Here is a 27,625-nt window from a genome sequence, read left to right as displayed (position 1 = left end):
CTTCAAAAAAAAAAAAAGTCCACTCCAAAACATAACAGCATTACCGGTTTATTTCCAAATGGTGGCCTTCTTACTGCACGGCTTTTAGTATTTGCAACATACTGCAGATAGCAGATTGAGGCCCAGCCCTAGTGTGGTATGTATTTAATGCTGAACAATGCAGTCATATTTCTTTTCTGATTAAACTCTCAAGGAACAGAAAAGTGCTTTTGGTAACAAGAAAGTATTTCTTAGTACCTATTACTCTTGTTCATATCCTTTCCCAGAGTGTTCTATTCATAGTAACAACGGTATTACTGGTAAGCCTAACATTAATGTGTGTGATATGGACCCAGCATCCACCACTGTACCTTTAAACAGAATCCTAGGAAATGCTTATCGCTGGGAACAACAGACCAGTATTGCACTGTTTCTAAATGTAAGCTCTCCCTGGTTTATTTTGGCACTACCTAAGTGACTTACTTTTGTTATTACTTGCATTCTGACTGTGTCTCTAAGAAAGGGAACCACCTCAACTGTTGAATTTTTAAAAGTCTAACTATTGTTTTATCTTTATGGCTAGAAACCTGTTTTCTTCAGATGTCGCTTCTTGGGCAAGGGTAAGCTGAGGGATATGGGAGGAAAATGAAAATGTAAGATTATTAACAGACATTCCCCCATGGGCTGTATGTAGTAGCTTCTGGTACTATATCAGCTTAAAATTTTTATCAGAGCCTTGACTTCTTGGAAAGAAAAGGTACATTTGGTTACCTGATTTTGGAAGCTGTGGTTGACGTGGGCCCTTAAATGATCTCCACACCTTTCAATTGCCTGTGGTCCTTCTTAACTCAAAAGGAAATCGAGTTGAAAAAAATCATGTTTTGAGGCCTGATTTTCCCATTGCTTGAGTACAGAACTTTAGTCCAGAACCTCTTGTACTGTTTGGTTTTTAAATGGGAAGACTGTTAACTTCCTTAGTATCAGGGTGTGCCCTACATTGAGAGGGATTTTTCATTTGTGAGGGGTAAGTTCATCTGTCTCCAGACCTTACTCTCCTCATATTGCCTGCTGTCAGACCACACCCCAAGGTTGCACTTTAATAAACAGTATTTTTTTTCCAAACAAAAAAACATGGGTTTTTTTTTTTCTTAAACAAAAAAACCTTTTTTTCTGCCTTACAATCTGTTCTTAAATTTAATTTTCAAGTGAAGACCCGTACAGCTGAAATAAGATAAAGGCACAGTGTGTAGTGGATTTGGAAGATGGTATGAAACTCATTCAAATCTGTGCAAGTTGACATTTTCATTCAAGTATGTTAAGGTAAAGTTTCTAAATGAATCACTTGCTTAAAACATCATCTTTAAAATAGTAAGAAATAAATAGCTATTACTTCGTGCCTATCTTCTCTAAGAACTTTGTTTACACAGCCATGGCTCCATCTCCACTGGAGGCAAGTGTACTGTTGTCACCATATCAAGTTTTAACCAGTTGTACTTTTGCAGAGTTGTCCACTCAGTCCATCTCCTGCAGCAAGAAAGGAAAATAGACAGAATTAGCCAGTCTGATTCACTAACCAGGATTTAGTACTTAAGGACTCTGGTGCCACAATCAATAGATGTGAAGCCGGGGTTGTGCAAAACATACTCTCTGGAGCCCTGTCATCCTTAGATCGCTGCATCCTCCTTTTTGCTACATGGGAGCAATTGCAAAGACATAGGCTTTCAAGGTGCCAAGATCTGGATATTCACATCTATTGAATCACTTCTGGTGCTAAGAAGCATCTTGGTCCAAGGAATGAAGACTGTTTCAGCCCTTCAGTATTCGGGAGGCTGTTAATACAGATAGCTGTTGACATCTTGCCCACTTATTGTCCAGCTAGATGGTTGTTGGTGAAAGCTGTTACGAACTTTCTCAGGCTTACCTTCTGCCAACAATTCAGCTTCGAGATTTGTATTCGTTCTCCTGTTTTAAAATGCTGCCATAAATGAAGACCATGGCACACAGAGAAAGGCATCAGGGGTTAGATGCCTGAGTAATGCCTCTGACACACAAAATCCCAAACAGTCACTAAACTTACAGATAAGATACAACCACTTAATTTCCAGTTAAAGTGAAGCAACAGACTTTACTACCTGTCTGGCCCTTCTTCCTAGGCAGCATCATGAAGAATTGTGACTTTTAATATCTTAGTTTTAATATCTTGGACAGGTTTTCTGGGCAAGATTTTAGATAGTTTTTCCCCCTTTTTGACTACCCATTTTGGCATCTCTCCCCAACATCCTTTTTGGTAAACATGTTTTTAAATGTAAATTATACTTATGCTTGTGATGAGGTGGAGGTGAAGGCAGATGAAGCCCAGCTGGGGACACTCCCGCCACATTCTCTCATGCTCTACCCATAACCTACACCGTATGACTTGGATCCTAGCAAGAGTAGAGTGTGCAGTGTGCTCTGATAGCAGGGTGTCTTAAAAATAAAGTTGATGAAGCTCAAAGGGGTGCTCATCACCACCTTCTACAACACAACTTTCTCACAGAAGCAAAGCCACACCTTCTACCTGAGTAGCAAGGTCCCTTTCGTGTGGTCTGGTCACCAGAAGCAGGGGAGAAAGGATGAAAGAAGCCCAGCAGCAGAGAGCTCTGCTGTGTTTCCAGACCTTAGAAGGAGCAGGCAGAGACCAAGAGGATTCAGCGAAATGCCAAGGAGCTGACATCACTGGTTCTTACATTTCTGACTAAGTTCCTCACATACGTGAGTAAGTTCTGGTTAATAAAGTTCACTGTTGTGCGAAAGACATCACGGAGCAAGGACGGTGTGTGATCGGCCACCTTTTTGGCCAATACCATGGCCAACAGGAGCATGGTCTTCTCCCTCTCCATGTCCTTCGGGTAAGTCTGTAGGACCTGCTCCAGCGCAGCAGCAAGGTGCTTCCTTCTGTCCTGCAGGTAGACACAGGGTCACGTGAAACTTCATTCACTAATATTCTGCCCTCGGAAAGGAGAACAGTCCACCAATGTTAAGTAGGAAGAAGCATGCTTTCATTTTGAGGGAAGAACTTATTAAACAGCTGAGGAGGCTGGAGGAGAGTGAGAAACAATTTAATTTGGAGAGGCAATGGAAAGGGTAGGCTAAGCTCAGTCCCCATAGCTGGACACACATTCATCAAATACATCTTGAGTGTGTGTGTTCACATTAGACAAATGAGTCATTCCCTGCCTCTAAGGCACTTAAAATAAAGAATTAATTAAATACCCAAGACGTCTTAGACCTATCTTACCAGTGCAGACCTAGCTACCGGAAGGGGATGAAGGGGGCTAAACATGACATTCTCACTACATGGCAGCGGCACACCACAGACCACCAGACTCTTAAGGACCTTCAAGCTCATCAACTCACATGCAAAATTAAGTCAACATTGTGGGAGAGGACCCAAGGCAGAACAATACCACGGCTATGACAGCTGCTGATCCAGAGGGGACAAACCTTCCTGGAGGCAGGAGGCTGACCTGGAGGACAGACACACTTCTGGGTAGTGAGGGGTGTTTGCATTTGCAGCTCCAGTCAAAAGGATGGAATCTTTCCCCTCCTCCAAACTCATGTAGCCATAGATTTGACAGCCTTGGGGCATCTCTCCCACTAAGTTTCTTCAGGAAGGCTAGAGGAGCTAGTTTATAGTACCCGCAAGGGACAGAAGCTCTATACTGATTTTAACCATGAAGTTAAGAGTAGCGGGCTAAATAAAATGTCACTCTTGTCCCATGTGGTAAATGACCTGATGTTCTCACTCACATTTTTATTCAACTCTCTAAAACTGAGGAAAGAATAAGTTAGTCCTGGAAGAGTCATATACATTTTGTTAATCTTTTTTGGAAGGTTTTATATCAAACTCTTAACTCTGACTTAAGGTTCAGGTTTCCTAAATACCAAGTAAGTTAATTCTTCTGAAAGACAGTTAACCATGCTATGATTCTATTTCCAATTGTTTTGTAGGCACTGAATTACCTCACTGGACACTGGTTTGTCTGATAAGAGACAAAGGACAGACCTTGGTGTTTTAATTAACAACTGGAAACTAAAAGGCAGTCTGTGGACTGAGAGAAGAGGTTTTCAAATGACATATCTGATAAAGAGTTAGTACCCAAAATCTATAGAGAACTTCTATAACTCGAAAAAACAAACAATCCAATTAAAAAATGGGCAGAAGACATGAACAGACATTTCTCTAAGAAGACACAGTGGCCAACAGACACATGAAAAGATGCTCAACATCACTCATCATCAGGGAAATGCAAATCAAAACCATAATGAGATACCATCTCACACCTGTGAGAATGGCTAAACTCAACAACAAAAAACACAACTGGTGTTGAAGAGAACGTGGAGAAAAAAGGAACCTCATGCACTGTTGGTAGGAATGCAAACTGGAGCAGCCTCTGTAGAAAACAGTATGGAGATTCCTCAAAAAGTTAAAAATAGAACTACCCTACCATCTACTAATCACACTACTGGGTATTTAACCAAATAATACAAAAACACTAATTGAAGGGATATTTGCACCCCTATGTTTACTGCAGCATTATTTACAATAGCCAAACTATGGAAGCAGCCCAAGTGTCCATGGATAGATGAATAGATAAAGAAAATGTGGTGTATACACAATGGAACATTACTCAGCTGTAAAAAAGAATGAAATCTTGCCTTTTGCAACAACATGGATAGATCTAGAGAGCATAATCCTAAGCTAAATAAGCTAGTCAGAGAAAGACAAATACCATGTGATTTCACTCATATATGGAATTTAAAAAACAAAACAAAGGAACAAAGGGGGAAAAAGAAGAGACAAACCAAAAAACAGACTCAACATAGAGAACACACTGATGGTTACCAGAGATGGAAGTGGATTGGGGGGATAAGTAAAATAGGTGAAGAGGCTTATGAGTACACTTTATCGTGCTGAAAACTGAGTAATACATAGAACTGTTAAATCACTATATTGTACACCTGAAAATAATATAACCCTGTATGTTAACTACATTGGAATTAAAAAAAAAAAAAAAAAAAAAAAAAACCACACACACACCTGACAACTGAAAAAGTTCTCACACTTCCTGACTAACCCAGAAAGGGCACTGGTGAATATTCTCACTTACTTCTTCTGACAGGTTCACATTCATAAACTGCATTGCCAGGTTATTCACCACTCTTGGGTGGATGCTGTGATCCATCCTATCCCCGATTTGGGCGAGCTGCCTGGCGATATCTTGGATGATTTCCTCTTGACTCTCAGAATCTGAATGTTCAGGCAGGGACACAGAGACACAGCAGATTCAAAAAATGGTCCTGTTTGACCCCTCCTCCCAATCCATCCCATACCAGAAAAAGAAAGGGATTCTGCTTTGGAACAAAGCTAGTTCCTGCTTCCACAGCTCACCATGGTGGGCTTGCTGACGGCAAATGCTCCATTCTACTAGAGCTGCTATGTGAGGACCTGGGTGCAGTCAGGGGAGCAGGGATGGAGTGCTGGGGCCAGGAAAGGATCTAAATGAGCAGAAGACTGGAGAAGTGGGCCTCACCCTGCAAAGAGTCAACATTTGTCCACAAAAAGGACAGTGATGCAAGGGCATCCATGACTTGCAAGGCATCATGACTCTGAGCAGCCATGGCATGAATCTGATGGCAAGCTTCACGGCTGCCAGTTCTAGACCCCATCATATAACAGGTGTCAGCCTAAGAAGGTATTAGGGCAGAGGCTCTGCTGTTACACTGAGTTAGAGCCCCGCGTCTGCCACCAGAGAACACAGCTCCTTCTCTCTCTTCCTTTAGGTCTACTCAAACGCCACTCTGTCCGAGATTATTAACACTGCCACTTGCACTGCCACCTGCCCTCTCCCTCGCCCTCCCTTTTCCTTCCTCAGCACTCACTACCACCATATATTTTACCTGTCCGTGTTCTTTGTCTGACTCCCTTGCCAGAAGGTAAGTTTCCTAACAGCTCCAATTTTTAAATCTGTTTTGTTTACTGCCAAATATGCAGCACTGAAAACAATGCAAGGCACACGGTAGGGCTCAACAGACAACTACACAAATTAATGAATGTGTAAATGAATGGATCCTGTACCTAGCTCCTAGTAAGTAATCAATAAATGCCAGCTATTGTTATTTCTCCCATTAAATCTTATATTCTGTGTTTGCACCTTCCCTCCGGGTTCTTATTTACCCAGGACAGAAATCTCAATCTCCCCAGTCCTTGCAGGCATCCTCAAGCAATTGTCAAATCTTATCTCATAGCACAGATACAACCGTCTGTCCCACCATTACCACTGCCACCACCTGGGTGTGGATTCTCCATCAGCTCTCATCTGTAGCCTCTTAGCCCTTCTCACTGCCCTCCAGGCCCTTCTCCACTCTCCACAATATACTTTGGCAAGCAAGGCACTGAGAGGGTGAAGTGTCCTGGTGTGCCCCTGGAGACAGTTCCTCCTTAAATTTTGTGCCTTCAACATTTCACCTGCCCTAGACTGCCTACTGTGGTCTTGACTGTGATCCTTGGATCTCTGTGATCTCTGTGATCTCTACTCATTCATGTGCTCACACCTTGCTCAAGTGACAAGCTATAACCTAGCTTCCAAACACCTTGGACCATAACTTCCACTATTCCCTCCAAACACTCTAGTCAAACAACTATTCACAGTACCTTTTACAGACCCCAATTTTTTCATCTTCAAGTGTCTGCTTAAGCTGTTGCCATTCCCTCTTCCCAGTTTCCAAAGAGCCAAAATGTACCCCTTCCTCCATAGCCCAGCTCAACTGCAGTTATAGCTGTGAAGTCTTTCCTGATCCCTTGTGGAGGACCCATGCTATCCGTAGCTCCCACTATACTGACTCTGCCTCGCTGATTTCTCTGTGCTTTTCCACTTTATTGCGGCAACTTCAGGAGCCATGGTGGATTCAATCAGTGTCCAGCTGAGTAAATGAATTCACCAATGAAACTGTGGTGTACAGAGCCTCTAGTTTGCCTTTTGCTTCCAAATCTCATCAGGTACTTAATCTACATGCTAGTTTTCCACCAGCAGTGAAGTTAAGTGTACCTTTGCAAATGCCATTTGAGTTAAGCCAGGCTTTGCAGTCTAAGGGCAAGGAATGGTGCAGAAGAGCAAAAGACAGCCCAGGGGACAGCCTCTGGTTACAGTTACTCCGGCCATAGCTTCTGACAGCAAAGCCATTCCTGCCCTTCACCCCCTCCTAAGCCTTCCCCAAAGGGGGCCAGTTGCCCTTATTCAAATTTAGAGCTACCCAGGAGATACAGTAGCTGGATTCTAAAGCACAGAAGTCTTTGGCACATCCTGGCTAGTGGGGGGAACTCTGCCATATCCCCCATCCACTCAATTTAACATAGAGCTGGAGGTCCAAAAGCTGGATCAGCTGTTGGTCTCCCCCATGGCCACAAGAGGGCAGTGCAATCTAATATGCCAGGAGATATCTGGGCAGCAGGAGGCAGGATTTCAGTCCTTTGGCTAGGTTGTGAGGACTGGGTCCAAGACCTCAGAGTCCCTTTGGCAGTGATTCTAACCAGGGCATATACCCCAGAAACACCTGAGAGTCTTCCACCCTAGAACATGTTGGTTCAGACAGCTGCAGTCACGCCCAAAGACTATGCATTTTGAAAATGTTCCTCATGGAATTCCAATGTGCACACTACTGAGAACCACTGTTCCAGGCCCAAATCTGGGAGTGGCTGATCCTTATCTTGCTTCCCAGCCCTGCTCCCTCAGCCTTAGAGTTCAGAATGGCCTCCCTCTGTGGAGGCCTCACCAGTGACAAAGAAGAGTAAAAAGTGAGGTTGGAAGGGCAGCACAGGGATGTGGGTGAGGAAAAGTGAAGAAGGTCTCAAAACCATGATATACTGGGAGGCAGCAGCAGAGGATGATGGAGCCCAGCTTAAGGAAACAGGCCTGGCCCGAGACCTGGTTGGACTGTGTCCAGTAGTTGCCTGACTTGGGGTTTGTAATTGACCCTTTTTTGGGCCTCAGTTTCCTCACTGGGAAATTAGGTTCAGAATACTTCAATGCCCTAGTTATGTTGTAGATAATCATGCCGTAATACATATGAAAGTGAAAGTGTGAGGTACTATACAGATTCAAAGAATCATTATAAAGAAACTGAGTGGATTTCAACTGATTGGAAACTAGAGAGTCTTGCTCCACTGGAGTCATGAGGTACAAACCAAACAACCATATGACACAAACATATGCAGTGGACTGAAACCACGTAGGTGGACACTGAGTCCAAAGGTTCCTTCCAGGACTTAAGTCCCATAAAAGTTAGTGGAGAGAGCAAAGCCCAGATTTGGGGCAGAGGAGGCTATGCCAGGTACCTGTCTCCTCGCTATCCAGGAAGCGGCTGCACCGGTTGCCATCTGTCTGGAGCCCATCATCGTGGTCCTCCTGCAGGTAAGCTGGTGGCACAGGCAGTTCACGGCCCAACACTTCTAACTCTTTATGGAAATTATAGTTGGAGCAGTTTTGGAGGAAGCCAAACACCAGCAAGTTTGTGATGCGCTCATCCTGGAGGCTTGAACCATTGCTGACCTAAGATGAAAAGGGAGTCAAATCAAGGAGACCTGTGGGAAGCTAGTCCAGGACCAGAGGCCCTTCCTACAGCTGAGCTTGGTAAAAGGGCTCGGAGGGTAGCTGAGCCTGAAACAGCCTCACTGGCCCAAGATATCTGAATAACCCTGTGCATACAAGAGGACTCAGTGGGCAGAGGCCAAATCTGCAGAGCCTGCTTTAATCAACACCACCTGTAGATTCCAAAGAGGAAGCTCCAATTCTGCAGAAGGTGGTTCATCTACCATATGCTTGACATCCTGAAAACATTGAGCTGGGGTGAGCTTACTTTCGGAGGAGGAAGGTCCAAAGGCTGCTTTAGGTAAGTCAGCCAATATCATCACCTAGATATCATCCTTATACATCTACATGCTTATGCTAACTCTCATGTGTCTTTTACCAACTTCAGCCCACCTTACCAGCTACCCATCCAGCAGTTAGAAATTCTTTCATAATCTTCTTTGTGGGCCAAGATGGTATTGTGCAACCAGCAAATTTTCCATAAATACTGGGTAATAATGACCACAGATAATATTTGCCTTTGGGTAGGCTTGGTTTGCTTCATATAGGGGGATGGCTTCTGCTCTAATGTGAGAGGCTGGTGGTCTCTGCCTGCCAGCTCTCCATCCGTTAGCAACACTTGCAGGGGAGCTCTGGGGGCCAAGAGGGACATCTGTACTCTGGGAGCCAGGAGGGACATTTCTAGTGTGCCGAGTGCATCTGGGATGGTGTTCTTGGCAAACAAAGGTGAAAACTTGCAGACCTGGCAGCCAGGGGCGCTCAGAGCAATCAAAGACCTAGGATGAAAGAGGGAATCATCTGGAAGCCTGGGGATACTGAAATTTGCCCAAATAAATGTAAAACACACATACTAGACTGTAAGAGAAGGTCAACAGAAGAAGATGAAGGTGCTTGTAATATTTATTTCTGTCTTCTAAGTCCTGAATATTTTTCATTAGAAAAAAATCAGAAAACTTTTAGGACAGTTTTTAGAGGGCAAATGGCTTTAAATAAATAAAATGCACAAAATAAGGAGCTAACGTATTGTTAACCAGTTTTTACTTCTCCAGAATTATCCCTTAAAAGGGGGAAAAATCCAGGGCACTTGGGTGGCTCAGCTGGTTAAGTGTCCAACTCTTGGTTTCAGCTCAGGCCATGACCTCATGGTTCTTGAGGCTGAGCCCCACGTCAGAGAAGAACCTGCTTGAGATTCTCTCTACCCACCCCCCCGCCCCTCCCCTGCTTGCTCTTTCTCTCAAAATACATAAATAAACTTAAAAAAAAAAAACAAAAACGGGGGGTGTGTGTGTATCCTTATAATTACTGTATAATGAGGCCAGGTGGCACAAGACAGCTTAGAAACTCAAGAACATCCTTCATTTCTTCCTTAAGGAGATGTCCTGCCCAGAAGAGAAGAAAGGAAGGCTGGGGCAGGGTTGTGGGTTGAATTACCACAAACTCAAACATTTAGTACAGGTGGTTAGAAAGCAGTTCTACAGACACTGTTAGATGGGCATGTCAGACCAGACTACATCACAAATCAGAAAGCAGGCTCAGGAAAGAAAAGAAAGAAAAGAAAGAAAGAAGAGAAAGAAGAGGAAAGAAAGAAAAGAAAGAAAGATAAAAGCAAGCAGGCTCAGGAGCTGACAGCATTAAAAAAAAAAATTAATGTTTATTTATTTTTGAGAGAAAGAGAGAGAGCATGCAAGTGGGGTAGGGGCAGAGAGAGAGGGAGACACAGAATCAGAAGCAGACTCCAGGTTCCGGGCTGTCAGCACAGAGCCCAACTTGGGGCTCAAACCCTCAGACTGTGAGATCATGACCTGAGCTGAAGTCAGACGCTTAACCAACTGAGCCACCCAGGCACCCAGGAGCTGATAGTATTTAATTCCAAGGACAAATAGAGCTTGTGGCAAACTGAGTACAAAACTATGACCCTTTTTGATCTTCTAGTGATAAAAGTTGAAATGGATGTCTCAGAAGATGCAAGATTTGATAGCCGTTTATCCTTTTAAATCATAAGAAAAAGTATGTTAAGAAAAATGATCAAGACTTAGGAAACCTTGAAGGACATACTACAAAATTGATTTAAAGGAAGCAAAAATAACTCTCATGCTATAAAATCAGTTTCAGTGCAGAGAAAAAAATGGAAAGCCATCAATGTGTTTTGATAAATTGGGATAATCCAGGTGCTCAAACCTGGCAAAACCAGCACCGTACAAATAGTTAAAAAATAAATAAAAGGCAACCCCCCCCAAAACAACTCCAAAATCCAAACCAATCTCTTATTTTGTTTTTCTAAAAAAGAAAAAAAATCAAAGAACACTAAACTGTGGATGAACAGTACCATAATAGTAAAACAAACAAACAAACACAAGATATTATGCTAAGCCAGACACAAAGGAACAAATATTGTTGGATTCCACTTCTCTGAGGGACTCAGAATAGTCAGATCCACAGAGACAGAAAGTGGAGTGGGGTTTGCCAGAGATGGGGACAGGAGGATGGGAGTTAGTGTTTAATGGGAACAGTTTCAGTTGGAAAGATGAAAAGTCCTGGAGATGGATGGTGGTGATGGAGACACAACGTGAATGTGCTCAATGCTAATTAATGAATTGTGTTCTTAAAAGAGGTTAAAATGGTAAATTTTATCCTATGTATATTTTACCATAATTTTTTAAAAACTGGAAAACTGGAGCCCTTGGGTAGCTCAGTCAGTTAAGCTTGGTTTTGACTCAGGTCATGATCTCCTGGTTCGTGAGATCTCTGTGCTGTGTGTGGAGTTTACTTAAAAAAAAATAAATTAAGTAAACAAAAATATAGCAGTAGACCTGCCCTACAAGAAATACTAAAGGAAATCTTGAAAAATAACAATGAATGAATGCAACAAGAATGGTGGGCAGGTTTAAACAGCACCAAATGGAAGGGAATTCTGAACACTGAGAACAGACTTTCATCAGGACAAGAGGATCTGCAGAAATCTCCTGGTTAAGCAACCACCATCTCTGCTGAGCCCGCCATGTCTCAGTCCTTCCAGCTAGCAACCTGAAAAACCATGTGGTTTCCATCCTTTAGAAGGATATTTAACAAGCATATATTGAGAACCTTCCAGGCATCAGATGTTGCTATGCTTAGGGATTCAGAAACTGTGGGCCACTAAGTTTAACCATCAAATCCTTAGATTTTTTGCAGTTACCTCTCACAATAGCTGGTGAGAAGAGAAGGCTGATACATACAGTGTAGACACAGAAAAACCTCTGGTGCTAGGGGCCTCTACAGAATTTGGAAAAGAAAGGAAGCAAAAAGACTATAGTAAGAAAATAAATAAAGAGCTTTTGATTGGATAGGCTATGATTTTCTCTTCCAGCTAATTAAAAGGTAAGTACAGACAAGGCAGTTTAGGTACCATCCTACTGAAGCCAGGGGAATGGCCTATATGATCTTAGGGTGATCGCTTCCAAGAATTCTAGAGTTTCTAAATGGTCCTGAATCAGAAAGCTGCCTTGCCCTTCCAGTGAGTGATCAGGCACAAGGTGGAGGGAAGAGAAGAGGATAGAGAACAGGTATTTCTTTTTTTACTGTGCTACAGCAAGTTGTGAATGTGAGGCTCCTCTCTGCAGCGCTGTCAAAGAAGGGGTCAGCTAGGTGCACACTGACTGCACACACACAAGGAACAAGCTGGCCCCAGTCACCCTTGCTCCCCCTCCCAAAGCATTCCTCCAGGAGAAGTGCATGGGCTGACCTGAGAATCCATGGCACAAGCAGCCTTGTAGGGCTCTGTCTGGTTTCCGGCTTTGTAGGTGTCCCAAGTCAGCAACCTGGAAAAGGACACACATGCACACAGGGTAGTCAGCTGTTTCCTGCAGGGACACCCCTTTCCAGGACCCTCAGGAAAGAATTGAGGGAGTCATCCTGGACCCTGGCTCAAAGGCGCCCTGGCCACAGTGGCCAGGCTCACACCTCACCCATCCCAACCACACTCACTCAGGCTGCTCCTTTCTCCACAGCATGGAACCTGGGCAGCAGCCCAAGTGAGTGGACTTTGGAGTTTTCCTCACTATAGAGACTTGCCAAGGCATGGAGAGCTCCCCAAAATCAATCCTCCAACCTCAGAGCTCAGCTCTCCCGCCCCGAGCTTACTGATCAGGCAAATAGGGCAATATAGCTTATGAATTATTTTCAGGCAAATACTTACACTAGTGCACTTTTTACAAGAATAAAGTTAACTGATAAGTATACCTAGAAGTTTTAGGGACTCTTTTATTATTACTATGACCACTGATATGACTACTACATAACCATTACTTCAGCGTGCAGCCATTCTCAGAGCATTCACGTTATCCGTTCTGTTCCACACAACTATGCTGAGAGGCAGGCAGTGTACAGTGTTGATCCAGGTGGGTGAGAAAATAAGGTTTGGGGAGTAAGAGACAGCAAGGCAGACCATTTCTCTCCAGAGGCCACATGATTTCAGTGGCATTCATCCAGAAAGAGCTCTTGTAAAATGTATATTAAAAAAAAAGAAGCCTTGAAATAAAATGTTTTCTAGCATTTGGTGGTAAAAAAAAAGGAAAGAAAGAAGAAAAAAAGAATATATTTGACAATTACACAAAAGATTAAAGGTCCTCTATGGCACATATTCCAAACTAAATAACCCATCATAAACAATTGACCAGACAAAAGGCAACTGGGAATTGAGTTCAAAAAATTATGCCCATGAAGTAGAATACATATAATGTGAGGAAAAAAAAAAAAAAAAAAAAAGGGATGAGAGATCTAGGTGTGCATCAGTAGAGAAAGATGTCCAAGACAGACCAAAGTTTCCAAAGAACAGTCTCAACAATATAATTCTATCTTAAAATGTACTTGCCTGCGTATGTGTGTGTTTACACACAATATTAGTTTTAACCAAATGAAATCATTTTGTAGGGTAAAAAACAGCCAAATTTGGCAATTTTATCTTGGGTCCTTAAACAGAGGAGATAAAAAACAAGAATAGACAACCAATTCCTCTTTAGGAAGCACGGGTGGGGCTCCCACATGCACGTGAAAAGGCGGCTAGGACACGACCAGCATGGAGGACATGCCTTCCACACCAGGCAGCCGTGCACATTTGTGGGACACAGTTACTCTCGATCTGCCCATGCCCCTGTCTCAGGTGCTCCTATTGGCCTTAGAGATCGTGCAAAGCTAGAGGCTGCACCCTAACCCTCACACTGGGAATCTGGCAGAGCCCATGGCTGGGTATGGCTGAGTGGGAGGAAAGGGGGCCAAGAGCAAAGGACTCAGGTGTATTTGGACAGACAGGGAACCTACGGATGCTGGCTTATCCACAGGCCCTCTATAGGGAAGGAGGCAAGAGCTGGTACCATTATCAGAATTGGGACAAAGAATAAAACAGAATACGCCCCTCAGGAAAAAGGCCACAGAAGCCAAATGATGTCCACAAGCCACTGACAATGTAAAGGTGCAGTGGACTGAATGCTGGCCTCCACCTTGTTCTCTCAAGAAGTAACTTTAGAAAACTATGTGGGGGAGATAGCACTCAAGAGATAATTAACATAAACATTTAATTGATTTCCTCCAGACTTTGATACTGTGAAAATAAAAGGAAACCTCATTTAGAATGGCTGCAGCAGGCCAGCAGGGGGCGCTCTCACGCCCCATGGCTCCTCATGAATTGCAGACCCAGAAGCAACAAAGGTACCTTACAAGTCTGACACTACTTTACTATCGTTATTACCCCAGCAGGAGGAAGAAAGCTTTTCTTCTTCCCCCAGCAACAGCCCAGCCAATGAGGAGCCACCATAATTGGAGCTCCTGGTTCATCCAATTGGGCTTTTTGTTTTGTTTATTACAGCCCTCCCAGCTTCCAATTTCTTCTGAAAAAGCACAGTCCTCTCCTTTGGTCTGTGAACTTGCTATGGTTTTGCCATAGTTTGCTTGTTCTAAATTATAGTTCTCTGCTATTCCCAAATAAATCCACAGCTGCTGGTGAAATCGCTGGCAGTTCGATTTTTAAGGTTAATATTATTTAATGATCAGAAGTGGGAAATTTGAGACGACCCCAACAGCTCCACAGCTGGTAAGCAAACAGGGACCAGGTGCCCACAAAGCCAAGTGGGCTCACTGCTTTCTCAGTGACCCCAAAGTTTGAGGGTAAGTTCTCTCCTGGATTTCAGGCTCTGCTCTCTTTATGCCCAAGCTCTCCAGGCTTTATGTGGGATTCGTTTTAAGGTCTTGTCCTTTCTGAGAGTATGAACTGACTATTGCTGTTGGAATTGTGCTGGCCATCAGTCTGACTCCTTTGGAACTAGGATGTTCCTGTCAAAACTTTGCTGTTTAGGAACTCTCCTTTTTGCTCTAGAGAAAAAACCAACCAAACAAACAAAAAAAAAACACCCAAGAAAGGGGATCCAAGTCATACAAATGCTTTGAGGATGCCCCCTTCTGGGGCCCTGGCCAGTTTTTTGTTTAAAAACTGCACTCCTTACTCATGTGCATTTCTTTTCTTTTTTTTTAATGTTTATTTATTTTTTGAGAGAGAGAGGGAGCACAAGCGGGGGAGGGGCAGAGAGGGAGACAGAATCCGAAGCAGGCTCCAGGCTCTGAGCTGTCAGTGCATAGCCCGACGTGGGGCCCAAACTCATGAACAGTGAGATCATGACCTGAGCCAAGGTCGGATGCTCAACCGACTGACCCACCAAGGCGCCCCTAAAATGCAGTATTTTAAAAAATTTGTTAATAAGCAACAAGAAATGATATTTTCAAGTGAATCAACAAATACTTTAAAATTTTGTTTTATTTTTTTAACTTTTTTTTTTTTTTGGAGAGAGGGAGGGCAAAAGTAAGTGAGCAAAGAGACCAGGAGAGAGAGAGAGAATCTCAAGAGAGACAAGAGAAAGAAGGAGAAAGAGTATGGAGCCCAAAGTGGGGTTCAAGCTCACCCGACATGGAACTTAAACTCATGAACGGTGAGATCATGACCTGAGCCAAAGTCAGATGCTTAACTGACTGAGCCCCCCAAGCACCCAAAAATTTCTCAGGTTTAATTTCAAACACAGAAAATATAATAGATAAAACCCACTTAATCAAAAGCTTTTGGGGGTTCTCAATAATTCCTATGTGTAAAAGAGTCCAACAATCCAGCTTCTCTGTCATCCTCATTCAACAGAGAATAGTCCATAAAGACCAGCACCTGATGAGACAACACAGCCAAATCCTCCATCACTGCTGTCACCAATGGGAATAACTGATCTGCATGTGCAAACCAAGCCAAAACAAAACACAAAGTCAGGAGAGTGACAGAGACAGACAGAGACAGACAGAGACAGAGACAGAGGGAGGGAGGGGGAGAGAGGGAGGGGGAGAGAGAGGGAGGGGGAGAGAGAGGGAGGGGGAGAGAGAGGGAGGGGGAGAGAGAGGGAGGGGGAGAGAGAGGGAGGGGGAGAGAGAGGGAGGGGGAGAGAGAGGGAGGGGGAGAGAGAGGGAGGGAGGGAGAGAGGGAGAGAGACAGGGAGGGAGGGAGGGAAAGAGACAGGGAGAGAGACAGGGAGGGAGAGAGACAGGGAGGGAGGGAGAAGAGAGAGACAGAGACACAGTCAGTGAAGTTAAAAGCATATTCTGTTTCAGGGCATCTGGGTGGCTCAGTCGGTTGAGTACCCAACTCTTGGGCACCCGACTCTTGATTTTGGCTCAGGTCATGATCCCAGGGTTGTGGGATCAAGCCCACGTGAGGCTCCACACTGAGCATGGAGGGAGCCTGCTTGAGATTCTCTTTCTTTCTCTCTGCCCCTCCCCCCCCAACTCATGCAGTCTCTCCCTCTCTGTCTAAATAAATAAATATTTAAAAAAAAGTTATGGGGCACCTGGGTGGCTCAGTCAGTTGAGCATCCAACTTTCGCTCAGTTTATGATCTCACGGTTCATGAGTTCAAGCCCCACATTGGGCTGGAGGCTGCAGCACAAAGTCAGCTTCAGATCCTCTGCCCTCCCCGCCCCTCCCCCACATGAGTTCTCTCAAAAACAAACGAACAAAAGTTCTGCTTAGCTACTGCCTCTGGTAGCTAAGAAAAGACCATGTGAATCCACTGGGCATGCTTTTCAGTAGATGACCTCCAAAACTGCTAATGCGTAATTAAAAGAAAAAAAGTGAAACCATGACTCTCATACAAATATAAAATGATAAAATGGACACGTGTCAAAGATTTCATTTACCTCACTAATTAATTAATGAAGCAACTAGTAAGAGGATACAACCAGTTTCTAGAGAATGTGGATTTCTTTATTTTTTTTTTTTTATGTTTATTTATTTTGAGAGAGAGAGAGAAAGAGAGAGGGAGAGAGGACAAGAGGGGGAGGCGCAGAGACAGAGGGAGACACAGAATCTGAAGCTAGCTCCAGGCTCTGAGCTGTCAGCACAGAGCCAGACGTGGGGCTCAAACTCACAAGCTGTGAGATCATGACCCGAGCCGAAGTCGGACGCTCAACCGACTAAGCCACCCAGGTGCCCCGAGAATGTGGATTTCTAAAGTATCTGCCAGTTCTCACATCTACTTTTATGAATATAAAACCACTAGTCTAGAGCTGTAAGAAAAAGTCCTTCAAGTGGGGTGAAGTCCAGTTACTTGGGGTGTACAGGGTCCAGGCATAGCCAGAAAGATGGCCCTGACAGCCCTGGGTGGCTCAGAGCCAGACTTGTTCCTCTCCAGAGTTCCCGACAGGACCTCGACAGCTTCCCTAAGGAGGATGTTGTCACCCTCACCCAGAACACATTTCTGTAAAAGGCACACTTTCACTCCCTTGGCCCAACTGGATTCCTCCTTGGGAAAGGAGGAAGCTGGCGTTTAGGATACTGGTCCCTCTGCCTCTGTGCCTAGGCTGAGTCTAAGCTCCCAGCCCCTCATTCTCACCCACAGACACTCAGGAAAATTCCTCAGAAATTCTAGTGCTCTGACTACTCTGTTCCCCTCCCCTTCCATCTCAAAGGCCTGGGAACCACTGATCTAACCCAGTGGTTTTCAACCCTGGCACACTGAAATCAACTGAGAAGCTTTGAAACATACTGATCTGACATGATCTTACAAATAGAAAAGCCCAAGGAATCCACTAAAAAAACTACTGGAACTAATAAGTGAGTTCAGCAAGGTTGCAGAACACAAGTATTTGCAAGATCAATTGTAGTTCTATACACTAGCTATAAACAGTCCAAAAATGAAATTAAAAAAATAACCTTTATAACAGTATCAAGAAAAGGAGAATTCTTGGGGTGCCTGGTGGCTTAGTTGGTTAAGTATCTGACTTCAGCTCAGGTCATGATCTCACAGTTTGTGAGTTCGAGTCCCGTATTGGGCTGTCTGCTATCAGCATAGAGCCTGCTTCCAATCCTCTGTCCCCCTCTCTTTCTGCCCCTTCCCTGCTTGTTCTCTCTCTCAAAATGAATAAATAAATTTTAAAAAAATGTTTATTTATTTTTGAGAGAGAGAAAAAGACAGAGTGTGAGCAGGGGAGGGGCAGAGAGAGAGGGAGACACAGAATCTGAAGCAGGCTCCAGGCTCTGAGCTGTCAGCACAGACCTGACACGGGGCTCGAACTCACAAACTGTGAGATCATGAACTGAGCCAGAGTCAGGCACTTAACCAACTGAGCCACCCAGGTGCTCCAATAAATAAATAAACTTAAAAAAAAAAAAAGAATTCTTAGAAATACAATTAACAAAAGAAGTATAAGATTTGTACACTGAAAACTACAACTACCATTGAAAGAAAGCCACACAATGCTCACATATTGGGAGAATTATTATAGTTTAGATGGTGATACTCCCCAGAGCTGACTATAGATTCAATCCAATTCCTCTCAAACTCCCAGCTGGCTTTTTTGCAGAAAGTTAGAGATGGTTCCTATAATCTATATGGAAATCCAAGGGGCACAGAATAGGCGATCTTGAAAAAGAACAAGTTGGTGGACTCACACTTTCCAATTTCAAAACTTACCACTAAGCTACAGTGATCAAGACAGTGTGGAATTGGCAAAGGATAAACAGATGAATGGAATAGCAATGACAGTCCATAAACTCTAATATTTATGGTTAATCAATCATTGACAAAAGAGGCAAGACCAGGGTAAAGAGCTGTCTTTCCAACAAATGGTGCTGGGACAACTGGATATCTATAAGCCCCTACCTCATGTCATATACAAAAATTAACTGAAAATAGATCACAGAATTAATGTAAGAGCTAAAACTATAAAATTCTTAGAACACAGGTATAAAACTTCAAGACCTTGGGTTAGGCAATGATTTCTTAGATAGGACACCAAAATAATATGTTATACAAGAAAAAACAGATAAGCTGGACTTGTTGAAAATTAACTCACAGGGTGCCTGGCTGGCTTGACTGGTAGAGCATGCGACTCTTGATCTCAGGGTTGTAAGTTTGAGCCCCACACTGGGCGTAGACATTACTTAAAAATAAAATCTTTGGGGGCGCCTGGGTGGCTGAGTTGGTTAAGCATCCGACTGTGGCTCAGGTCATGATCTCACGGTTTATGAGTTCGAGCCCCACCTCGGGCTCTGTGCTGACAGCTTAGAACCTGGAGCCTGCTTCAGATTCTGTGTCTCCTTCTTGCTCTCTCTCTCTGCCCTTCCCCCTCTCACACTCTGTCTCCGTCTCTCTCAAAAATAAATAAATGTTAACATTTTTTAAATAAATAATTAAAACCTTTGGGGCGCCTGGGTGGCTCAGTTTGTTAAGTGTCTAACTCTTGATTTTGACTCAAGTCATGATCTCACAGTTTGTGAGTTTAAGCCCCATGTTGGGGCTCTTTGCTGACAGCGTGAAGCCTTCTTGAGATTCTGTCTCTCCTTCTTTCTCTGCCTGTCCCCTGCTCTCTCGCGTTCTCTCAAAAGAAATAAACTTTAAAATCTTTAAGAAAAAAAAGAAAATTGGGGTGCCTGGGTGGCTCAGTTGGTTGAGCGTCCGACTTCAGCTCGGGTCATGATCTCACAGTCTGTGAGTTCGAGCCCCGCGTCGGGCTCTGTGCTGACAGCTCAGAGCCCGGGGCCTGTTTCAGATTCTGTGTCTCTCTCTCTGACCCTCCCCCGTTCATGCTCTGTCTCTCTCTGTCTCAAAAATAAACATTAAAAAAATTTTTTTAAAAGAAAAAAAAGAAAATTAACTCTTATGCTTGAAAAGGTACCATCAAAAAAAGTGAAAAGGCAACCTACAAAATGGGAAAAAATATTTGCAAATCATTTATCTGACAAGGGACTGACAACAAAGGATTCTTAGAATAATGATGAAAAGACAACCCAATTAAAAATTGGGCAAAAGATTTGAATAGGATCCAAAAGATACACAAATGGCCAATAAGCACATGAAAAAATGCTCAACATTATTAGCCATTACAAGAATGCCAGTCAAAACCACAATGAAGCCACTAGGATGGCTAGAATAAAAAGACGAATAATAGCAAGTGAGCAAGGACATGGAGAAACTGGACCCCTTATACAGTGCAGGTGGGAAGGTAAAATGAGGCAGCCACTCTGGGAAAGTTTGGCAGTTCCTCAAACAATTAAACAGAGTTTTATCAACTGACACAGAAATTCTACTCCTAGGCATATAACTAACAAAAATGGAAACATGGGTCCACAGAAAAGCTTGTACATGAATGTTCATAGCAGCATTATCTACAACAGTTAAAAAGTAGAAATAACCCAAAAGTTCAACTAATGAATCCATAAACAAAATATGGTTATCTCTATTACAATGGAATATTTTTTTGACTGTAAAAAGGAATGAAGGTCTGATGTGTGCTACAACACACATGAACCGTGAAAATATGCCAAGTGAAAGAGACAGGCACAAAGGGTCACATGTTGTATGATCCCATTTATAGGATAGATAGATTCACAGAACAGAGAATGGATTAGGCTGCCAAGAGCTGCGGGGACAGGGGGACTAGGGCATGATTGGTAATGTATGTGGAATTTCGGGGCTGTTGAAATGTACTAAAATTAGATTGTGGGGATGGTTGGAATAACTCTGTGAATATACTAAGGACCATTTTAAATGGGTAAATTTTGTGGTACGTAAAATATCCCAGTAAAGTGTTTTAAAAGAAAGGCAGCCTGAAGGAGGATGTTATAAAGAGGCAGGAGCCTCTTTACCAGATGATGCAGGCCGTCCCTTCACACATGTCTAATGCTCCACCCGGGTCCACAGGCCTCTCTCCTAAAGTCTCCTGCTTCCCTTCCCCTGCCAAACCCTGGGCTTCTGATAGACATGTGCACCCTGGGTGGAGCAAGAAGGCATCCCAGAGTCCACTCCAAAATGTGTAAGTCAGCCTTTATCTGTCCTACAGCCTCTCCCTCCAACACCCCCTAACTGTCTTCCTCTTACAGCTTAGTCACAGAAAAGAAAATGGATGTTACCAAGGCTAAGTCAGACCCCAGACCACGGCCACCCTGGGACTGCTCCCACGCTGCCCTTCTGAGCCAGAGCTGGCAGGTGAAGCAACTGAATGGAGCAGGAGGGCGAGGACAGCCAGCAGGGCCTTCCATGGTTAAGCAACAGCCCTCCCACCTCCCAAGTTCTAGCAGGTTTTGTCTCCTCACCTACGCAATAGGATGATTACCTGCATCTGGAGCAGTATAGGGTGTGAAAATATAATCGGTGCAATCATTTTACATACTGATAAACACCACTCCAATGAGATGTTGTGACCACCAAGGGTACTGGACTCAGCTCCCCAGTCATCCAGGAAAGAGTCTAGGAGGTTGGATGTTGCCAAGCTTCCTAGGAGATACCCCAGGAAGAAGCAGGGCTTTTTGAGATGTGATGGACACCTGGCTGCCAGCTGGTCTCACAGTCAGGAACTCCGTGATGGGGGTCGAGGAGGTTGACAAAGAAAGTGTGGTGGGCAAGAGAGGCATTCTCCTCAAGGCTGTGCTGTCACCCAGTCCCAGAGGCCCACCAGCCTGCCAGCCCATTGACTTCACAGCCCTGCCCCCACCCTCTCCAGGACAGGGTGAGGAAATACCTGCTGGAAAGTTCTAAAGAAGTTCCAGTCAAGGGTAGTTTATCTCCTCACCCATAGCAGGGTCTGCCTTGATTCCAGGGTGCCCAGCTGGTGCGGAACCTGGCCTTGGTCCTCTGTACTCCGTTCCTCCCCCACCACTACCATACATACAGAGGTGGCTGGGCCAGAAGAAAGGGGGGGGGGGGCAGTCGCAAACACAATGCCTTCTCCCACCAGAAGCTCAGGATTCCCCCAACTGAACCCCAAAGGCAGCCTCCTCCTTTCTGTCTCCAAGGAGCTGCCTGCTGGTGCAGGAGCCCCTCCCAGCCCTTCTGATACAGATCTGACTACCCAGATGGTGATCCATTATAAATAATGTCCTCCCTAATGCCAAGAGGGGTTGCTGGTGCTGTGACTCATTTATCCAGTTGGCCTTGTCCCAAACAGGCACACAAATGCCTGAGACCTCAGGCCTGGTGTTATGGTCACAGGACCAGTTACTCAGCTCTGGATCACTCTCCAGCTCTTACTCCCAGGAGCGACCCGTATACCACCTCCCAAGTGCCTTCATGACTCAGCCCCTCTCCTCCACCCATCTGCTGCCTCCTCTCCCCTGCTCCCTTACTCCTATCATGTCCTCCTGCTGCCTCCAGGTCCTAACTGAACTCTAGTCCCCCAGCTCTGACTTCAGTTAGCTCTCCCTGGAAAGACAAGTTGAAACCCCAGAAAAGCCCCAAACTCCCTAAGTCCTTGGGGCCCAGCAGCATTTAAGAGGCTCACAAATTCCCGGGGTACCTGGGTGGCTCAGTTGGTTGACCATCTGATTTTTGCTCCAGTCATGATCTCGCGGGTCATGAGTTCAAGCCCCACATGGGGCTTGCTGCTGTCAGTGCAGAACCCGCTTTGGCTCCTCTGTCCCCCTTTCTCTGCCTCTCTCTCTCAAAAATAAATAAACATTTAAAAAAAAAATCTAATTAAAAAAAAAAGAGGCTCACGCAAAAGGGATCCTCTAAAGGGAGAGAGAGAGAGGTCCAGCTGGTTCTCAACCTGCCATGTGACCTCACTTTCCCCACATTTGTAAAAGGTGACACTCCCTGCCTCTTGAGATTCTTACCCTTCACTTAGGCTTACAGGGGAGGGGAGTGCAGGGGAGGGGGGGCAGTGAACATGAGGGTGTGTTCCTGGGACACGGAGCTCCTGGGACACGGCCATGGCCCAGTCCTAGACCCAGGACTGAGGCCACCTGATGTCTAACCACAAGCACACGTGAGAAACACCCCACCACTGATGTTTCACATCTATGTATTCATTCACATCACAGAATTCACATAAGAATTAAAATGAGAGTTATGCAAATTAAGCCAACTACATATGCACAGATGCCCACTAACAGAAAAACAACATCATCACTGCTGGCCTCAGATAAAAGCTCAGACCCCCACTCCCCCAACCCCTCCCCCCGCCCCCATGCTGTGTTCGGAACTCCAAGGACTGGCCTGCCCCTGACCCAGGCCTCAGCACTCACTTTCCTAACTCTGAAGAAAGGGACTTTTTTTTTTTTAAACGTTTTTTTTTTTTTTTTTTATTTTATTTATTCTTGAGACAGAGAGAGACAGAGCATGAACGGGGAAGGGTCACAGAGAGAGGGAGACACAGAATCCGAAACAGGCTCCAGGCTCTGAGCTGTCAGCACAGAGCCCGACGCGGGGCTCGAACTCACGGACCATGAGATCATGACCTGAGCCGAAGTCAGACACTCAACCGACCGAGCCACCCAGGCGCCCCCGAAAGGGACTTTTTTAAGCACATGAGCATATAAGGCAGATGCTGACCTGCCCCATTGGTCAGCATAACCATCAACATGGCAGGAGCTTAGTAAGTGCAGGCTTGTCGATCCCATTCAGCTGGGGCAGAAGCCCAGCCACAAAGTATTGCAATCTCTGTGGTGGTCCTGACACCCTGGGCCCAGAAGGCAGGCCTCTCTTCATACAGTGGCAGCCTCACTTCTGTGCGGCCCACATCCTTCCACTAGGCCGCATGATCTATGGGGCAGGGCAGTTTCAGTCCAGCTACTCCGTGTGTCTGAAAGTAACCGGTCCCCTTTTAGAGACTTCTAGGACTCAGAGGGGTCATAATGCTCTACCTCCTGAGGAGGAGGTAGAGGAAGGGTTGAGCCCTTCTCCAACACCCAAGCTGATAGAATTACCAAGGGGAGAGGGTCATTTAAAACAAACCACTTCATTTTTTTTATAGCTACTAAAATTTTTTTTTAATTTAAATTTTTTTTAATTTACATCCAAATTAGTTAACATTCCTCATTTTCTAAGTTGGTAGCTTCTAGGACCCTGGACACAAAAAGTCAACCAAGAATTCGATGGTTGCTTTATGGTTCGTTCAGACATCAAGTTTGCTTTTCATTTGAAACTTCCCCATTTTGACCACAGCAGGCAGGAAGAGAAGAGGAGGGGAAGGTGGGGAAAGAAAGGATTGAGCCCCAGGGAGAGGAAACTGGGGAGCCTGCCGGGCGCAATCCCACCCAGCGGGTCCATGGTGCTGCTCCCTGAAGCTTCCTCCTGTCTTGCGGACATCACCAGCTGCCTGCACAGCAGAGAAGTCCCCAGAAAGGCCATGGTCATTCTCTCTGCTCCTTGCCCCTTCAGGTCTCACCGGTGTAGAGGTGCAGAGGGTAGATGGGCCGAATTTGGGAAATGAGGTAGGGAGTAGCCTGGAAATCCAGGCAGTGCAATATAATACTTAGAGCTGGGATTCTGGGGTCTGACTCCCTCAGTTGTGACCCTGGCTAAGTTACTTAATCACTCCATGCCTCAGTTTTCCCATCTGAAGAATAAAGATGATAACCTAGTCCCTGATTACTGTGATGTCCAAGTGACCTAATACACATAAAGTTCTTTGTGCGTGTATCTAGCCCACAATGAGCTCTGTATGTTATCACCATCTTCAATCAGCTGTCTTTTTCAAACCTGTCAGTGGCTTTGGGCAAGGACTTGTATGGCCTGTGGGGGTGGCCAGCCAGGTGTCCCAACCAAGGGGCTGCTAATCGGATCCTATGCATAGGAGGCCCAGTAGGGTGGGCAGCTGGCCTGAGGGAGCATCCAGGCCAGCACTACGCCCCAAAGCTCCAGACTGACCAGAGGTGCAACCACAGAAAGGACTTCCAATGGCCACAGCTCTAGAGTGAGGCTTCTCAGGAGCTGGGAGTCCAGAGCCAGCATCCTGGGTACTACCACCAAGGAATACACAGTTCTTGATCAGCACCAGAGAAAAAGAATGGCTCAAATGTCATTAACTGCCCTTCTGCAAGCCAAGACTCCTGCACTAGAAGACTTCATCCTCCAGGGTCTTGCTCCTCCACACGTCCTCAGCACTCCTGACAGGCCATTCTCATTTGCAAATGAGTGGAACCTGCAGTTCCTCCAATTAGTCTCGCAGGTTGGCTAACACTGTGAGCTTTTCTGGGCAAGGCCTCAAAGCAGGGCATGCAATGCCCCTTTCCACCTAGAAACACCTCTTTCCCACCTAGGCACACCTACCCCACATTCCTGCATTGCCCTGAGTACACTTTCCCATCTTATCCAGCTGGCAAGCTCCTATTCATTCTTCAGAGCCCACTTCAGATGGCCTAATGTCTACAGACAAAACTAACAGCAACCCACTCGAAGCCCTTTGCAGCAAACACTATCAAAGCCTGCATCCTGATGTATGACAGCTGCCAGTCTATATCTCCATTCCCAAGAGACAGCACCCTGTCCCTCATGAACCATACTGCCCCCATGCCCAGCATAGCATAGGCACCTCAGTGCTCAAGGACACCCAAAAAAAGGCTGCCTTTAATCATGAGGTGTTATACAAGGCCTCCTGCGGGTGCTGACCCTATACCTCTTCCCTGTGAGTTACTCTTCCCTCCGTGGGCAAGAGGGACAGAACTCACACATTGCAAGTGGCAATGAAAGCCTTCACATCTACCCTCTTCCCAACAATGCCCTACTAGAGCTCTGCCCAACTGAACTTTTAAAACCAAAGGAGTCCTTCTCCCACTTTCCTTTTAGCTCCAAAACCAGATTATCTTCCAGGAACAGTCATTGATGACTCCCAGTGGACTCTGAGGGCCCCGGTCCAAGGTCTGCCTCAAGATGGCACAGACCAAAGCCCAGGAGAGCTTTCCCCATCTCAAGACCTGTCATGCACCCCAGATGGGTGGAGATGGAATGTGGAAAAACCACATCCTTTGGCAGCTTCCCTTAGCTCCCCCTTCTATAGAGACAGACCAGCTAAGATGCATCAAGTGAGGCTTGAGCAGACAGATAAGCCTGGCAGTGGAATTAGGCAGTTGTGTGAAAAGGTGGGGGCACTATGTGCTGGGTACCCCGCCTGCTCCTCAACCCTTCCCAGGCCAATCCAATCCCAGAAGACCTTAGCTGTGTTCAAGCCCATTCCCGCTGTCCCTCCAGGACCCCAGCACGGGCTGCACATTCTTACTATGGTATGAATGAATAAATAAACCCCCGCTAGCCCAGCCACTTGGTAGCTGGGGGCTTTAGGGCTCTCCCAGAATCCCCTGGGGTCACTAAGTCATTCAATAAACTGATGTCTACCACGAGCTAGTATATGCATGTAATTTCTAACAATTCTAAGGTTCTCTGGCCTCAGGAATCAGCCAGGCACTGGGAAAAGTGCCCTAGACCAGAGTCCAAGGTCTGTGTCTGGATTTGGGCTCCGGATCTGGTGCTGAACAGGTGTGTGACCTGAACCTGTCCCTTCCCGTCGGTTTTCTCAGCTCGGAGGCTGGAACCGGCAGCCGCTGGTCTCACTGAGAACCGTCAACGGAACCGTGGGCAGAGGATGTCTTAAGTCCTCACCCACCATCCTCTCCACCGCACTCCGGCCAAGGCCCTACAAGCCTAGGGCCAAACCCGAAGACTCGCTTGGAGAGGAGACAACAAAGCCTTATCCAGCCTCCTCCCCAAGGGGAGGACCGCTCTGACCACAGGAGAGAATCAAGGAGCCGCGCACGGGCCCCCCTCCTCCTTTCCAGGTTCCCCCTGAGCCCCTCCTTCCTCCGAGCGGGATGGGGGAGTACTTCCGGCCGGTGTCAGGGCCGCGAGGACCCAAGGAGGGGGGCCCAGGCGGTCGACAGGCGGGGTGAAAGGCTGACCCGACGCCGGGTGCCGAGGGCCGGCAGGCTCTAACCCTGGGGTCCCGCGGGCTGCCCGAGGCGGGGTCCCGCGGCGCGCTCCGGGTGGAGTGGCACCTGGCAGCCCGTGCCTCCACTCTCGCCCTCCGGCTCCAACCCTCAGCCGCAGGCGGTGCGGGGCTGTGCCTGGGAGGGTCTGGCCGGCGGCGAGCACCGAGCCCCGCACCCGGTAGGCACAGGCTCCTAAACTTGCAGCTTGGCGCAGACGGACGCGAGCGGTAGGGGGGCTATTCACTCACCCAGCAGCCGCGGCAGGAAGCCAAGAGACGGGCGGCGGGGGCCGGGGACCAAAGACCAGGGACCAGGCAGTCTCCCAGGCGCGCGGAGTACGCAGCCGCGGCTTGCCCACTTCCTTTATTTCCCGCCGGCACGGCCCCGGGCCCCGCCCGCCTGCCCGCCACGGCTGGCCCCGCCCCCGGCCCGCCTCCAGCCTCCCGCTACCGTGAAGCTCAGCCGCGGGGTGCCGGAGCGGGGCCTGGGAAGCCAGAAGGCTTTTGCGTTGCGCTCGTTCCAAAGCCGGGGTGCCTGGAGCCGGGCGAGGACCCTGACTCCAGCTAGGCCCATCAGCCGATGATACAATGGCCCCAACATAGCAACATTTCCATCTTCACACCGTTCTCCATGTCAAGGTAGCTATCTGGGAAGGTTGGCCACTCATTCCGGCTATGCTGGGATAATTCCTAATGTTCCTTGCGTGGAACTGCTTTTAGAATCCTCCCGGACTGTCTTGGAATGGCCTCGGGGGTGGTAGTTCCCACTAATAATCTCGTGAAGCCATTCACCAGTCCATGTGTCCGGATAGCCCCACAACT

At 46.1% G+C, this 27,625-nt stretch overlaps 1 protein-coding gene across 1 annotated transcript; it reads right to left on the bottom strand.

The window, feature by feature from the left end:
- Nucleotides 1–32: 32 nt before the first annotated feature.
- Nucleotides 33–27,417, bottom strand: BID (BH3 interacting domain death agonist). Its single transcript, XM_060658947.3, has 6 exons — nt 27,053–27,417; nt 12,328–12,403; nt 8,354–8,567; nt 5,130–5,269; nt 2,706–2,918; nt 33–1,503 (listed from the first exon to the last, which is right to left on the bottom strand). The coding sequence occupies exons 2-6, from the start codon at nt 12,337–12,339 to the stop codon at nt 1,492–1,494; spliced, it is 591 nt and encodes a 196-aa protein (XP_060514930.1). The 5' UTR covers nt 12,340–12,403; nt 27,053–27,417; the 3' UTR covers nt 33–1,491.
- Nucleotides 27,418–27,625: the final 208 nt, after the last annotated feature.

Source organism: Panthera onca, chromosome B4 (assembly GCF_046562875.1).
Source record: "Panthera onca isolate mPanOnc1 chromosome B4, mPanOnc1 haplotype 2, whole genome shotgun sequence".
NCBI lineage: Eukaryota > Metazoa > Chordata > Mammalia > Carnivora > Felidae > Panthera > Panthera onca.
Note: the sequence above shows the minus strand (reverse complement) of the source record. Positions and strands in the feature narration are given on the sequence as shown.

Coding starts and splice junctions, on each gene's coding strand:
- BID (XM_060658947.3), bottom strand. Junction 5,270..8,353: donor CCTGGATAGCGAGGAGACAG/GTACCTGGCATA, acceptor CTGAACATTCAG/ATTCTGAGAGTCAAGAGGAA. Junction 2,919..5,129: donor ATGTGAACCTGTCAGAAGAA/GTAAGTGAGAAT, acceptor GTCTACCTGCAG/GACAGAAGGAAGCACCTTGC.